The sequence below is a fragment of the Pseudorca crassidens genome, chromosome 5, assembly GCF_039906515.1.
Source record: "Pseudorca crassidens isolate mPseCra1 chromosome 5, mPseCra1.hap1, whole genome shotgun sequence".
Taxonomy (NCBI): Eukaryota; Metazoa; Chordata; class Mammalia; order Artiodactyla; family Delphinidae; genus Pseudorca; species Pseudorca crassidens.
Genome location: NC_090300.1, coordinates 133,637,890 through 133,650,516, shown reverse-complemented (window position 1 = coordinate 133,650,516; position 12,627 = coordinate 133,637,890). Strand labels below are relative to the sequence as shown.

At 37.5% G+C, this 12,627-nt stretch overlaps 1 protein-coding gene across 2 annotated transcripts in view; it reads left to right on the top strand.

Moving 5' to 3' along the window:
• LTN1 (listerin E3 ubiquitin protein ligase 1) overlaps positions 1 to 12,627 on the top strand; it is a 65,930-nt gene that overhangs the window by 41,721 nt on the left and 11,582 nt on the right. For both annotated transcript variants that reach the window (XM_067739278.1, XM_067739277.1), the window contains exons 19-24: positions 3,271 to 3,413; positions 7,248 to 7,383; positions 7,584 to 7,728; positions 8,644 to 8,857; positions 9,337 to 9,574; positions 9,908 to 9,982. In XM_067739278.1, the coding sequence (XP_067595379.1) occupies positions 3,271 to 3,413; positions 7,248 to 7,383; positions 7,584 to 7,728; positions 8,644 to 8,857; positions 9,337 to 9,574; positions 9,908 to 9,982 (951 nt within the window). The remainder of the gene's footprint in view (positions 1 to 3,270; positions 3,414 to 7,247; positions 7,384 to 7,583; positions 7,729 to 8,643; positions 8,858 to 9,336; positions 9,575 to 9,907; positions 9,983 to 12,627) is intronic.

Below are 12,627 nucleotides of genomic sequence, written 5' to 3'. Positions count from 1 at the left end.
TGTTAGCTTTTTTTTTAAGTAATTTAATTTATTTTTGGCTACGTTGGGCCTCCGTTGCTGTGCGTGGGCTTTTTCTAGTTGTGGGGAGCGGGGGCTACTCTGCATTGCGGTGCGTGGGCTTCTTATTGCAGTGGCTTCTCTTTTTGCAGAGCACGGGCTCTAGGTGCGTGGGCTTCAGTAGGTGTGGCTCGCGGGCTCTAGAGCGCAGGCTCAGTAGTTGTGGCACACGGGCTTAGTTGCTCCACGGCATGTGGGATCTTCCTGGACCAGGGGTCAAACCCGTGTGCCCTGCATTGACAGGCAGATTCTTAACCACCGCCACCAGGGAAGTCCTGATGTTAGCTTTTTTTATTCAGCATAATTTTTAATATTTTTCTGATTATAAAAGTCATAGGGAATTAACTAAATAACTATTAAAAGTAATTGCAAATGAGATGGACATATACTTGACATACAGAAGTCAATATCTTTCTTATTCACCAGTAATAATCAGTTAAAAAAGGGCATAGGAAAAAAGAAATTCTGTTCACAATGACAACAAAACTGTAAATACCCAGAAATAAATTTAACAAAAATTTAAAATTGTAAAACTTAAGATCACAAAAGAAGGTGGGAAGATACATTATAAAAATTGTTGTATCTATAATTTCAGTGTAATGTCAATCAAAATTTCAGCACCATTTTTTGAAAAACTTGACAAACTGTTCTAAACATAGTATGCATTTGAAGGAAGAAAATGCTTAAGAATAGCTGGGACATTTATGAAAGAGAAAAGTGAAAAGGACTTGCCCTACCAAAATAATAATTAAGCACTGTGAAATTGGTGAACACGCAGATCACTGGATCAAAATAGAGTCCAGAAACCAGTCCACACATATATGAAAATTTAGTTTTTGATACAGGTGGTCTTTCAAATCAGTGAGATGAGTCAATAATAAATGACATTAGGAAAATTGGACATGTGTTTGAAAAAAATTGTGAGACCCACTCCCTTACATTATACATAAAAGTAAAGCCCAGATGAAAACTAAATGTAAAGAACAGACCTATAAAAGTATTAGGGGAAAATGAGACTGTATAATCTTGGCATGGGGAAGATCTTAAGCAAAGCACAAACCCAGAATCCATAAAAGAAACAATAGATACCTGATTTTGTAAAAACAAAAACCTTTGTGCCCATCAGCAGATAAATGGATAAACAAAAATGTGGTATATACATATAATGGATATAGTGGAATATTATTCTGCCTTAAAAAGGAAGGAAATTCTGACATGTTAAAATGTGGATGGGGAGGGTGGGCGGGAGACGCCAGAGGGAGGAGATACGGGGATATTTGTATATGTATGGCTGGTTCACTTTGTTATACAGCAGAAACTAACACCATTGTAGAGCAATTATACTCAAATAAAGATGTTAAAAAAAATGTGGATGAACCTTGAGGACATAAGCTCAGTGAAATAAAACAGTCACAAAAAGACAAATACTGTATGATTCCACTTATATGAGGTACGTAGCATAGTCAAATTCATAGAGACAGAAAGTAGAATGATGGTTGTCAGGGGCTGAAGGGAAGGGAGATGGAGAGTTCTTAATTAATGGATAGAGTTTCAGTTTTGTGAATGAAAATGTTCTGGGGATTGGTTGCACAACCATGTGAATGAACATAACACTGCTGAACTGTACACTTTAATATGGTAAATTTTACATAATGTGTACTTTACCACAATTTAAAAAGAAAACTTCTGTATGATAAAAGTACAGTAAGCAAAGGTTAAAGGGCAGGTCGCAAAATGGAAGAAAACACTTGCAAATTAATAAAGAATTAATATTCATAATATATAAATAGCTTCTATTAATAAAACTATTCAAATTGAAGAATGTGTCTAGGACTTGAACAGGTAATTCATAGGTGAAATAGGCAAAGATAATTCATTTATGAAATGTGAAATACGAAAGAAATACAAATTAAAAGTAGTACATTTTATCTACCGTATTGCCAGGAATTAAAAAGAGTCATTAAGTGTGTAGCAAACCAAGCTTGTACATTTTTAGTGAAAATGTAAATTGATTATGCTTTTTTGAAAAGCAACTTGAAATTATCAAAATATAATACACTCAAATCCTTTGATTTTGCAATTCTACTTCCAGGAATCTAGCCTGAAGAGGTATTTGCACATATGCAGAATAGTATCTGCTCGAAGACAGTTATTACAGCATTATTTGTAAGAGCAAAAATTTGGGGGGAAAAACCTAAATGTCCACTAACAGGGAAATAGTTAAATTATGATAGTGTGGAATATTGGGGGGTTTCTTTTTTAATTTATTTTTGGCTGCGTTGGGTCTTCATTGCTGCGCATGGGCTTTCCGTAGTTGCTGTGAGCGGGGGCTACTCTTCCTTGCGGTGCGCAGGCTTCTCATTGCAGTGGCTTCTCTTTTTGCAGAACACGGGCTCTAGGCACTCGGGCTTCAGTAGTTGTGGCACGCGGGCTCTGTAGTTGTGGCTCACGGGCTCTAGAGCGCAGGCTCAGTAGCTGTGTTGCACCGGCTTAGTTGCTCCGCGGCACGTGGGATCTTCCCGGACCCGGGCTCGAACCCGTGTCCCCTGCATTGGCAGGCAGATCTTTAATCACTGCGCCACCAGGGAAGTCCCTGGTTTTGTTTTTAATCTAGTTATATAGCTTTAAAGTGGAAAGAATGGACTTCCCTGGTCCAGGGAGGATGGGAGGGAGGCTCAAGAGGGAGGGGATATGGGGATATATGTATATATATAGCTGATTCACTTAGTTGTACAACAGAAACTAACACAACGTTGTAAAACAATTATACTCCAATAAAGATATAAAAAACAATCTACAAAGTATATAAGTGGCAAATAATACAAAACTTAGGTAAATAAAACCCAACTATATATGCACATATATGAATATCAGTTCATACAAACAACATGCAACTGGTACTCTTTAAATTGAATCAGTAGACTCTTAAAGAGAGCATAATCATGTATAATTTAAAAAAATTATACATGGTGAAAGTTATTTTAAAAATTAGAAACATGTGAAAAAGAGAAAGAAGCAGCAAAAAATAATTATCCACAGTTCGTCATCCAGACTCAGCAAGTGTCAGTCTCTTTCCTAGTTTCTTTTTTTTCTCTACAATTATTTTATATAGTGGAAATACTAGTCTTTCTGAATAGTCTGAATAAGAAGAATTTTCTGAAATAACTATTTAGGATAAATATAATTCATACCTTTTTTTTGTTCTTTAAACAGTTTTTTTCCACTAACAGAAGGTAATATGCATACCATTCAAAGTCTCTGTCCATTTTTGTCAAAAGAAGACAAGAAAGAATTCATTGCTCAATGTATACCTGCCCTTTTGGCCTGGACCAAGGAAGATGTTTGCAGTATTAATGGTTAGTTGCTTGGTAATAAATATTTCACTAATTATTGCTTGAGATGAAAGAAGTGTTTCTTAATATCTAAATCCAAATCTAGCAGAGATGAATTATAGTTAATTTTTTTCCTAGTTTATACTTTTGCTATATAACAAGTTGACTCAGTAGGACGAGTGTCACTGGAGAGTGGCTGTTACCATTTTGCAGGTCAGAAATGCTGCTGCCTTACGGGAAGATTCATAACCACAGATATCCTCTAATCATTTCTTTTCCATGTATAGCTTATTTTAGCTGTGCGTCATCTCTCCCTAGTCAACCAGTGATTGAACTTACAAAGGCAAAAGAGGGAACAGCTTTTGTTATGTTTTAAACTTTTCGGACATTCTGTACTCTATTAGTTCATTTGCTTATTAATTTAACAAGCACTTACTGACCCTGGCTATGTGGCAGTTCCTTTTGTAGAGAAGGTAGACATAAAGTTGTATGATAACTGACGTAGCAAAAAGATGTCATATGTGTGGAAGTGCAGAAAAGGAGTTTTCCACTTTGCTTTGAGGTGTTCTGGCTATTTCACAAAGAGAAATATTTCAACGGAGTGATGAAAGATAGTTTTCCGTATGGACACGACTGGGAAAGGTATTCCAGGTACACAAAAACATAGGAGAATGTAGATAGTTCATTTTGGTTGGCATTTAAGGTAGAAAGTTGGGGACAGAGCTGTTAGGGTTCACAAGAATATGGATTTTTGAAGAACAGATCATAAAGGCCTAGTTTTGTCAGTTATGGAGTTTGGACTTTAAGTGGTAGGAGGTAAGGAGCTATTGGCCCAAGTTAGATAGGAAGGTAGTAAGACTATCACATTTACGTTAGAAAGATTATTTTGACAACTGTGTGAAGGGTGAATGTGAGAGAAGAGAGATTAGGGGCAGAAGACTAGGTAGAGAGCTATGGGAATAATCATGATGAGAGATAAGAGAGCTTGAATCAAGGCACAGATGGAAAAGAGATGGAAATGAAAGATGCAGGAAGTAGAATTGATGGGGTTCTGTGATTATATTTCTGGATTGGGTATATGGAAGTACCTTTAGGCCTTATAGGAAACCCTATAGGAGACTTGAGTATTGGAAGGAGCATGGGGAAGGAGTATACAGGGAGCTAATGTTGAGTTTCAGACACATTAGGTTAAGGGGTCTTTGGAATAAATACTAAAATGGAGATTGTCAGTAAGCAATAGACTATTGGCTGGATGGAAATACTGCTTTCAAAGTTCATGTCATGTAGGTGATAGTATAACCTGTAAATGAGTATGAGCTTGTTTAGGGAGAGTGAAGAGTGAAAAGAACATCAAGGGAACACCAGTACATAGATTTAATAGGTATGTGGATGGAGGCACATTTGAGAATAAGGACTAAAGATAAAAAAAGATAAGCAAAAGCAGAGTTTTAGGTAATATTCATCACCCGTTAAATGCCACAGTTCAGCCATTGGCTTTGGCATTGTTGGAATGAATAGTGGTGAGAAAATGGGAGCAGATAGTCTGTTCTGCGTGTTTGGCAGAAAGGGACGTTGAAAGAGGTGAAAGCTGGAGATGAACACAAGGTCAAAGGGGAAATACATGTTGTGGGGACGGAGGGGGAATAGAAAATAGAGACGGAATAACTGATGATAGCTCCCACTGAGAAGGTGAGAGGGGAGGGCATGTAGGGCTGGATCTAGAGCAGTTAGAAGATACCAACCACGTATAGGTGGAGACAAGATAAGGAGAGGTGTAGGATGGACGCACATGTAGGTATAGAGGGGGTTGGGAACTTCATGGCTTCATGTCTCTTTAGGTCATTTAATAAGTAAAAACTGGATTGTAGATTTTAAGAAGGGTAGGGAAAGTTTGAAATAGTGGAAGAAGAATATGTCCATCAAAGAACATAATGAAACATAATTGCCTTGATAGCACAAAGGGCCAGCCGGTGTCAAAAATAAACTTTTGTGGCATTAAGCTTTACCGTTGAGCTCCCTTATGTAGTTAAACTGTGGGATTAGGTTGGGATTTGCAGTTCTGGAACAGGGATACAGTTGAACTTATTGTGCATGGAAGAGAGGATTACCTGATGGAGGTGTAGGTTATTTCTCCAGCACGGGTTATAACTGAAGGATGGCAGAGAGGGGGAAGGGGCCGGAGACAGGACCGCGGTGCCACACAATTATGTGCTGTTCGCACAGACCAGAGGTGCCCAGCTGTGCAGAGGCCAACAGGAAGGGGAATGTTTTTAAGATTTGACAGTCAATTTTGCTCTTCCAGCCAAAGTGACAAAACAGAATTAGCTAAGAAATGCTTTTCAGTTATTAGAAAATCAGTTGTTTCTGATTGAACTTGAGCCTCTTCTATTTTGTCAGGAAGATTTTTTAAAAAAATTCTTCCTCAGCCTTTAAAGGAAGATTACGTTGTTATTAATTAATTAATTTTTGCTTTTTTCCTTGGTTCCCATTTACCTGCAGGATAAAAACCTAAGTCCTTAGTTTGGCCTATAAGACATTTTACAATCTTACTGCAACTGATTTCTCCGGTTTTACCTCTTTTGCTTCCATCCTGGACCCTGACCACGCTAAATTCTCATGAATTTTGAACACTATACTTTCTTACAACTTTGTGCCTTAGCATTCCTTGGAGTGTCCCTTTTCTAGGCTTGCAGACTTTGATCTTTTGATAAATCCCAGTTCACACACCAACTTTAGGAAGCCTCTTCTGACTCAAATCTGATTTCCTGTTCTGGGCTCTCAGTTTGTGTCCATATTATATTCTAATTTGTTTTTAAGTCTGCCAATACTGCTAGATGAGTCCCTTCAGAGACTGGATTTTGTTCAGCTTTCTCTCCCCAGCATCTAACAGTGTACCTTGTATTCACTCATTTATTTGTTCTTCTTCATTTAGTCAGTCAAAATAAATGTCTCTGGATCTCAAGCATCATGCTAGGGGGACATAGGCTAGTGGTAAGTAAAACAGACAAGGTTCCTGCTTTCACGGAGCTTACTTTCTAATTAAGATAATAAATAAGTAAACATGTACAGCTAGGGAATAAGGTCAATAATATTTTAACAACCTTGTATGGTGATGGATGGTAACTGGTCTTACTGCAGTGGTGATCATTTTATAATGTATAAAAATATCAGAAAAGCTATGTTGTATACCTGAAACTAATATAACATTATTAATTTTAATAATAAAAAAGTAGAGCTCCTCCCCCCAAAATAAATAAATAAACAAACAAGTAAACATTAGTGCTATAAAGGCAACAAATAAGGGATATTAGAGAAATGAGGAGGTGCATACTTTGTATACTTGGGAATTTCAGTGTGGAGGCAGTATTTAAGCTGAGAGTTGAAGGATAAGGAGCAACCAGGGATACTAAAGAGTAGGGAACCCTTAAGAACTTTCCAGACATAGCAGATGCTTACTGAGTGAATGTATGAATTACGAAATAGGATGTTCTATCTTCCAACTTTATTTAACTTAGCACTCTATCTAGGGTTTGTTTGTTTTTTGAGAGGTAGGTATGCTGAATAAGTACTATACTTAAGAAAACAAAAAAGTAGCATAGGTTAGTTTAATGCACAGTATCATTTACTTTCTTCCCAGCTTCCCCTCCACACTTTCTTTTCTGCACTGGGTGTGGAGACAGGGTCCCTGCCCTGTGGAGTTTATAAGCTCATTTGTTGACTCTTTCATGTCAGCCCTAATTTTCAGGGTTCTTAACCTGGACACTTCTGAAGAAAGTTTTTAACCTATCTCAAAGTAGACTTTCTTTTTTATAGTAGCAATACAATTTAAAACATTTTTAATTTTTTATTTTGCTTTAGGAGGTTTTGGACATCTCGCCATTTTCAATTCTTGTCTGCAAACCAAAAGCATAGATGATGGAGAGCTATTACATGGTATATTAAAAATTCTGATAACCTGGAAGAAAGATCATGAAGATATTTTTCTTTTCAGTTGGTAGGTAATACTTTATACAGTTTTTTTCCCTCTATTTATGATGTGGACTGAGATTATGTATCTTATAGTCACAGTTTTGTAGAGCAATAAGATGGTAGACATTTCAGTCAGTCTATTGTAAATATATGAGATTTAAATGTTTCCAATTGAATGTCTATATAATTCTTCAGTGTTTTGTTTTGTTTTTGTCTTTATCACAGTAATCTGTCAGAAGTAAGTCCAGAGATACTCGGTGTAAATATAGAAATAATCCGGTTCCTTTCCCTATTTCTGAAATACTGCTCATCTCCTTTGGCAGAGAGTGAATGGGACTTCATCATGTGCTCCATGTTGGCTTGGTTGGAGGTAAATTAACCTGCTGGGTCATCACAGCTACTGGGTCTTCGTGCATATCTGTGTACCAGAACTATTCGCTAATCTCCTTCAAGTAATGATTGTAGTTAGCTCCTTTGCAAATGTTTAAACACTTTATAGATATGTTCCACACCAGCTACTACTTGACAGATCAGTAAAATGATTGAGGTTTAATGTCTGACAAAATCATTCAGTAACAAATCTGCTAATTGCTTTTAAAATGTTCTCTCCGTTAGCTCATCCTGGTATAATATTTGCAGTACAGCCCATTAAGGTTTTATCTTTTCATGACAAGTTTTTAGGTCTTTTGGTTCTAATTAAATTATTCTTAAAATGTACTGTTTCAGTATTGCCAGAGTAATGCATTAAAGATTAAGCAAATTCAGAGGGAATTAGTGTTCTTTTTATGACCCAAAGCAACCAGATGTGTAATACTTATGGGCTGTCACATAGCAAGTCAGTCAGAGTTGAATTTGTCTGAATCTCTGCTTTGCCTGCTGTCAGCTGTGTGGCTTAGAGTATTAAAGTTTACCTAGTTGAGCCTCAGTTTCCTTATTTTAGAATAGTTTAACAATACCCAATTACTAGGGCTCCTATAGGGATCCTGAGAAGATTATAAATGTGCTTTTAATGTACTCAACTTGGTAAATGGTAATTGATAATATTTTCTTTCATAGTTTTAGAAATAAAAAACATTTTAGAATAAATGGATTGATTCTACCGATAATTCCTAATATTTAGTTTTGAAACGAAGTTATTTTGATGTAAAATATATAAATGTCTTCTGAGACTATGCATTTCACCTGCTTCTTTTCAAGTTTAGAGAAATGAAAGGGACTTTTCTTTATTGCCTTGATTTGTAGTATTCTAGAAGTCTGCTTACTTATTTAATTTTTGTTTCTTCAGACAACAAATGAGAATCAGACATTGTATTCTGTTCCACTTGTACAACTGTTTGCCTGTGTCAGCTGTGATTTGACCTGTGAACTCAGTGCTTTTTTTGATTCCACAACTCTGGATACCACTGGCAGTCTTCCTGTAAATCTAATCAGTGAATGGAAAGAATTTTTTTCTCCAGGCATCCACAGTTTGCTTTTACCTCTTTTGGTGACTGTTACAGGCAAGTGAAAAAGGGAATAATAGTGAGATTCATTGAAAATGACTTGTTGAAAAGTTAAAAAAAAAAAAAAAACAACTCTGGATGTTTAAGTCACACAGTACAAAATAGTAAAAGAGCCAGAGAGAAAGCTTGGCATCTCAGAAGCATCGTATATGCTTCTGCTTTACAGACAAGAATTGAAAAATGGCAAGACAGCCGAAGACCATTGAAAATTAAAATAATACTAATTCAGATAAAAAGAATAGATTTTTTTAACTCACATGTCTTTTTTTTTTTTAAGGATGAGATAATAGAAGTCATTAAATAGTTGAGATTATCTGAAATATATATTCAGTTCATGTTTCTAGTTAGGACTGCTTTAATGTTTGTCAAGTTTTTATTTCATTTTCTTAAGTAACATTTGGTTGTCTGTGAATGGGTCAAGCTGTATTACTCACTTTGTTTTGGGGTATGAATATTTCTTTCCTTTTTGTCATCAGGAGAAAGCAAAGATACATCTGAAACATCATTTCAGAATGCAATGCTGAAGCCCATGTGTGAAACATTAACTTATATCCCAAAGGATCAGCTATTGAGTCAAAAACTCCCTGCAAGATTGGTTGCTGGCCAAAAAACAAACTTGCCAGAGTATCTCCAAACTTTGTTAAATACATTAGCCCCATTACTCCTTTACAGAGCTCGGCCTGTGCAAATTGCTATTTATCACATGCTATACAAGTAAGAATTCTTTCAATTGAATCAGTGTCGTGGTGTTCTAAAAAAATGGAATATATATTTAGCTTTAACTTTTAGTCATTAAAAAAAGTCACAGTTAAAACAACAACAGAGTAAGCTTGACTATGCATTTCAATAACAGGGATGCCAAGTTTTTGATCTTTTAGGTCACTGTTCTCCATGCACAGTTTACATTTAGATAGTCCTGGCCATAATGGGTTATTTCAGAAAAAACTCAGTAAAAATACTCATTACAGAATAAGTATTGGTCTTTTTGCTTTTAAGCATGATTTAACAATGAACCATTTAATATAATTTAAATATTCTAACTTCCAGATTGATGCCTGAATTCCCACAATATGATCAGGATAATCTAAAGTCATATGGAGATGAAGAAGAAGAACCAGCCTTGTAAGTTTTTTTTAATACAAAGCTTCTTTGACTTACGGGGTTATATCCCAATAAAGTCATTGTAAGTTGAAAATTGTGTTGAGTCAAAAATGTATTTGAGGGCTTCCCTGGTGGTGCAGTGGTTAAGGATCTGCCTGCCAATGCAGGGGACACGGGTTCCAGCCCTGGTCCGGGAAGATCCCACATGCCGTGGAGCAACTAAGCCCGTGCACCACAATTACTGAGCCTGCGCTCTAGAGCCCGTGAGTCACAACTACAGAGCCCGTGTGCCTGGAGCCCGTGCTCCCCAACAAGAGAAGCCACCGCAATGAGAAGCCCACGCACCGCAGCAAAGAGTAGCCCCCACTTGCCGCAACTAGAGGAAGCCCACGCGCAGCAACGAAGACCCAACACAGCCGAAAATAAATTAATTGATTAATTAATCTTAAAAAATTCATTTGACACCCCTAACCTACCGAACACCAGCTTAACCTCACCTACTCAGCCTCAGAACACTTTACATGAGCCCACAGTTGGGCACAATCATCTAACACGGGGACTTCCCTGGTGGCGCAGTGGTTAAGAACCCACCTGCCAATGCAGGGGACACGGATTCAAGCCCTCGTCCTGGAAGATCCCACATGCCGCGGAGCAACTAAGCCCGTGCGCCACAACTGCTGAAGCCCGCGCGCCTAGAGCCCGTGCTCCACGAGAGAAGCCACTGCAGTGAGAAACCTGCGCACCGCATCGAAGAGTGTCCCCCGCTCACTGCAACTAGAGAAAGCCCGCACGCAGCAACGAAGACCCAAGGCAGCCAAAAAAAAAAAAAAATCATCTAACACAGAGCCATCTTATAAAGTGTTAAATATCTCATGTAATTTATTGGATACAGAAAGTGAAAAGCGGGTAAGAATGGTTGTGAGCGTATTGGTTGTTAACCCGTGTGATCGCGTGGCTGACTGGGAGCTGCAGTTCGCCACCACTGCCCAGCATCATAAGAGAGTAGTGTACTGCATATCGCCAGCCTGGGAAATGACCAAAATTCTTAGTATGGTTTCTATTGATTGCTTATTGCTTTCACACTATTGCAAAGTTGAAAAAATGTAAGTCAAACCATCGTAAGTTGGGGACCATCTGTAGTTTGCTTTATTAAATTCTCATAATCCATCATAATGACTTTAGAAGACTGAGGCAATACAAAAGCTCTAAATTTAGAGTATATGTTCCTTCAGATCTTGTAAGTTTATCTGTGAGATACAAATGAAATTTAGAGTTCACCCAAAGAGATAGTTACTCTCTCTTCTTAATTGTTCCTAAATCATTTTCAGTTTGCTACTGTTTAGTAAAACTGTCTTTGGCCACATGGGAGCTGTGGAAAGAGTATATCAATTCAAAAATCCATTGTGCACCCCTTTGTGCAAAGTATTAATTAAACATTGAGGGGAGAATACAGTGTTAGGTAAACAGTATTTTTCTTAAAGAGTTTATAATCTAATTTAGATGATATTACCCTATAATAGAAGACAGTGTATGACAAGTGCTAAGGAAAAGGATGTTAGAGGGACACAACTGCTGTGCCAGGAAGAGAAGACATTCTCGTGAGGAAGAGACATTTATGCTGGACATTTCAGATTAGGGAGCACTTTAGTAGGGCAGGGAAAAGTTGTGTGAACACCATGTGCAAAGGCATTGAGGCATGAGTGTTCAGGAAATGCTTGGGGAATATTGAGTAGTTGCCATTTAACGTATTTTTTAATTGTCTAGATCTTCTTCCACTGGAATATAAGCTCTGTGCAGGCAGACATTTTTGTCTCTTGTTCCTGACTGTATGCACAGACCCAGGTTTTTTGGCCTAAAACAGTCATAAATAGTGCTCATTTTTTGAATAAAAGTATAAATGAATATGTGTGGAGTAGGCAAGGAGGGGTAGAGTGGAAGATGAAGCTGGAAGGGTAATGAAGGGCCTTCAAAATGACATTTTCTAGGAGTCGGGGCATTGTTTGGTAGAAGATGGGATACTACCAGCTGATTCTGGCAACAGTATAAAGCCTAAACTGTACAAAGAAGCAAGCAGAGGGGGACGCCATGCCAGAAGTCGTAGCAGTGCATGGAGGTTAGTGTAGAAAGTGGAGAGCTGTTGTTTGTAAAATCTAGTGACGGTTGGTATGGAATGGAAAAGGGTTGGTACATGAGATGGTGGTATTGAAGGTAAAAACTTAAGGGTAGAAGCTTAAAGAAGACTTGTTTATGGACTGGTAGTAGGAAGCCACAAGGGAAGAAAGATCACAGAGGTGAAAGGAGAGAACCAAGCTAGAATGTCAGAGAGAAGAGAGTTTGACAGGAGATGCACGCAAGTATTTCACTTTTTGAGAATCTTGTAAGCTCATCTGTAAGTGTTAATGAGTGCAGTACTTCCGTAAAGAAGAAAATTACTTCACATTGTCATGAATTAATGTGAATGTTAAAATTTACTTCATTGAAGAAACATAGAGTCTTATGATCTTTTTACCCTTTATAGGATGATAAAGGACCTGATAGAATTTGTTAGCCCTAATCATTCCCCTGACTAGCCAAGGGACTTCAGACTAATAATTTAGCTTCTCTGGGTATCTGATTTTTTTTTTCATCTATAAAACAGAAGGTTGAAATATATGTTTTCTAAAAGG